The sequence below is a fragment of the Notolepis coatsorum genome (assembly GCF_963971535.1).
Source record: "Notolepis coatsorum genome assembly, chromosome: 6".
NCBI classification, from domain to species: Eukaryota; Metazoa; Chordata; class Actinopteri; order Aulopiformes; family Paralepididae; genus Notolepis; species Notolepis coatsorum.
Window position 1 is genome coordinate 14,124,715 of NC_140170.1, and position 2,500 is coordinate 14,127,214.

At 40.0% G+C, this 2,500-nt stretch overlaps 1 protein-coding gene across 1 annotated transcript in view; it reads left to right on the top strand.

Moving 5' to 3' along the window:
• LOC311229383 (uncharacterized protein) overlaps positions 1-2,500 on the top strand; it is a gene marked incomplete at both ends in the record, with an annotated part of 211,269 nt that overhangs the window by 31,772 nt on the left and 176,997 nt on the right. The window contains one exon of the mRNA XM_084315471.1: positions 186-213. Within this exon, the coding sequence (XP_084171597.1) occupies positions 186-213 (28 nt within the window). The remainder of the gene's footprint in view (positions 1-185; positions 214-2,500) is intronic.

Consider the following 2,500-nt stretch of genomic DNA (forward strand, 5'->3'; position numbering starts at 1 on the left):
GACTCTGCCAAATGAGCCAGTACGACGGCCGGCCCAAGTCGAAGGCAATGCTGAGACCGGGGGCTCGATACCGGAGTCTATTGCATTGGTGACGAGCGCAATCTCCGCTACGCCACCTGACCAGCCGCCTTGATTTGATTTGATTTGATTTGTAACTTGTAGACTTCCTGTCTTGTGTGTTTCAGGGTCCGCGTGGTCCTCCAGGACAGATCGGTACTAAGGTAACATCACGCACCGTGTTACACAGAGTTCGTACATTTTTTTGCATTCTTTTTTTTTCGTTCGTTTTTTTGAGTTTTTTTTATTTTTATTTTTTGCGTTTTAGTTCGTACATTTTTTTGCCTTCGTTTTTTTTTTTTTTTTTTTAGCGTTTTCGTTTTAGTTCGTTCTTTTTTAGCATTTTTTTTTTGCGTTTTTGTTTTAGTTCGTTCGTTTTTTTTGCGTTTTTGTTTTAGTTCGTTCGTTTTTTTGCGTTAGTTTTTTTGCTTTTCGTTTTAGTTAGTTCATTTTTTTGCGTACATTTTTTTCGTTCGTTTTTTTGTGTTCTTTTTGTTGCGTTATTTTTTTGTGTTCTTTTTTTGTTCGTTTTTGTTTTAGTTCGTTTTTTTTTTTTTTTTTTTTTTCATTTTAGTTCTTACATTTTTTTGCGTTCGTTTAGTTCATTCGTTTTCTTGCGTTTTTGTTTTAGTTTGTTCGTTTTTTTGCATTCGTTTAGCTCGTTTGTTTTTTTGTGTTCTTTTTTTGCGTTCTTTTTTGTGTTATTTTTTTGTTTGTTTTTGTTTTAGTTAGTTCGTTTTTTTTTTTTTTTTTTTTGTAAATTTTTTTGCGTTCGTTTAGTTCTTTTTTTTGCGTTTTTGTTTTAGTTTGTTCGTTTTTTTGCGTTATTTTTTTTCGTTCGTTTTTTTGTGTTCTTTTTTTTTAACACAAAAAAAGGAGGACATGGTTAGTGTTGTGAAGGATCAGATTAAACCGAATATATATATTTATTTATGGATATATATTTAATAGTATTTGTATATCGTTTGATATCCCTTGTATATTCCTTGTACATATACACTGAATATCCCTTTGGTCTACTAACAGCCCATAATAGTTTCATTCTCTCATTGGACAAGAACTTGGCGCCAGCAGCCAAGCCCCTTGGTTCAAGTTCAATCGTGCCGACGAACATGTCATTACTAGCCCCGGTTCCGCGTAGGAATACGTCTGCCGAAATACGAATGGTACTATTTGTTCACAGCGCATATATATATGGCGCAAGTAAAGTAGAACTTCCCTTAGCCCTTAGTTCTTTACCCTCCAACCTAGTGGCAAGACGTTAAGCCTCACCCACGATACACGTGTGGTGCAGTATGGTCAACTTGGCCTCAGAATGGCATTGAGACATCGTGTGGATTAATAGTTGAATTGTCATAGTTTGGCACTATACCGTCGAGTGGGACGTATTTCTATTAAGTTAATAATAGTCTATTATGTATGGTGCATCGTTCGGTTAGAGTTATAAAGTGAGCAGTACCCCCATCGTTTTCCTCGCGTTATCTAGAGTCTTAACCAGGCTGGGCAGACCACGTGTGGTGCTTTCATCCGAGGAGTTCTGGGCAAGGACGAGTGGACCTGCACATTGGATTACCTTACCCGGACGACGGCGAGCCCTACACGGCTTGGATTATCTACTTGCTTTGGGTGCTTTGATTATGCCATGGATAACAGCCAACACTGGTAAGTGTTGGAACTACCCCCGAGAGGAGTCCAGGTGAGACGGCGCTCTAACCCGAGTGAGGTCGCCTCACGTCTCTTCGTTATGGACCGGCAGCTACCGTCTACAAGAGGGCCCAACTGTATTCATCTGTGGACCAAGGTTCTGTGGGCACCGTGTTCAGCACTCTGAATTCTCCCAAGAAATCGTTGGCCAGATGGGATATCGCCAGCGGCTCTCCTAACCCCCCCCCCCCCCCCCCCTACTGACTTACAACCAGCGGGACCCCCTTTAGTGTATCCAGCTATAATCATTAAGTACCATCGCTATAGTTCCCTAAAGAACCAGGTTGTATACTTGCTTCCTGCGTAACCAGAGATTGGACATTCAATGTTGATTTGCCTACGAATACTCATTTGCCTTACAAGTGCATTCAAATCATAAATGTCATTACGTGAACGTTGTATATACCCTTTGCTATATATTAAAGATTCGACGGATACATTTGTGTGGACTTGGTTTCATCAGGTGGGAAAGTGTTCATCATATCTATATCATGTACTGTGTGGCCAGTAGTTAAAGTACATAAAGCGGTAGTGGTTTAATGATACCATACTTATCAATACAGTCAGGGAATTGTACCCCTCAGTTACAGTTAGGGTTAGTTACAGTCAGCCTCCGTCACGCAGCAGCAGCGTGTTACACAGAGTCAGCCTCATACCATAATAATTGCCTAAGAGTCATTTTTCAAGATTTTCGGAAGGTGTACAAAAAACACAACAACCATTGTGTGACAAAACAAGG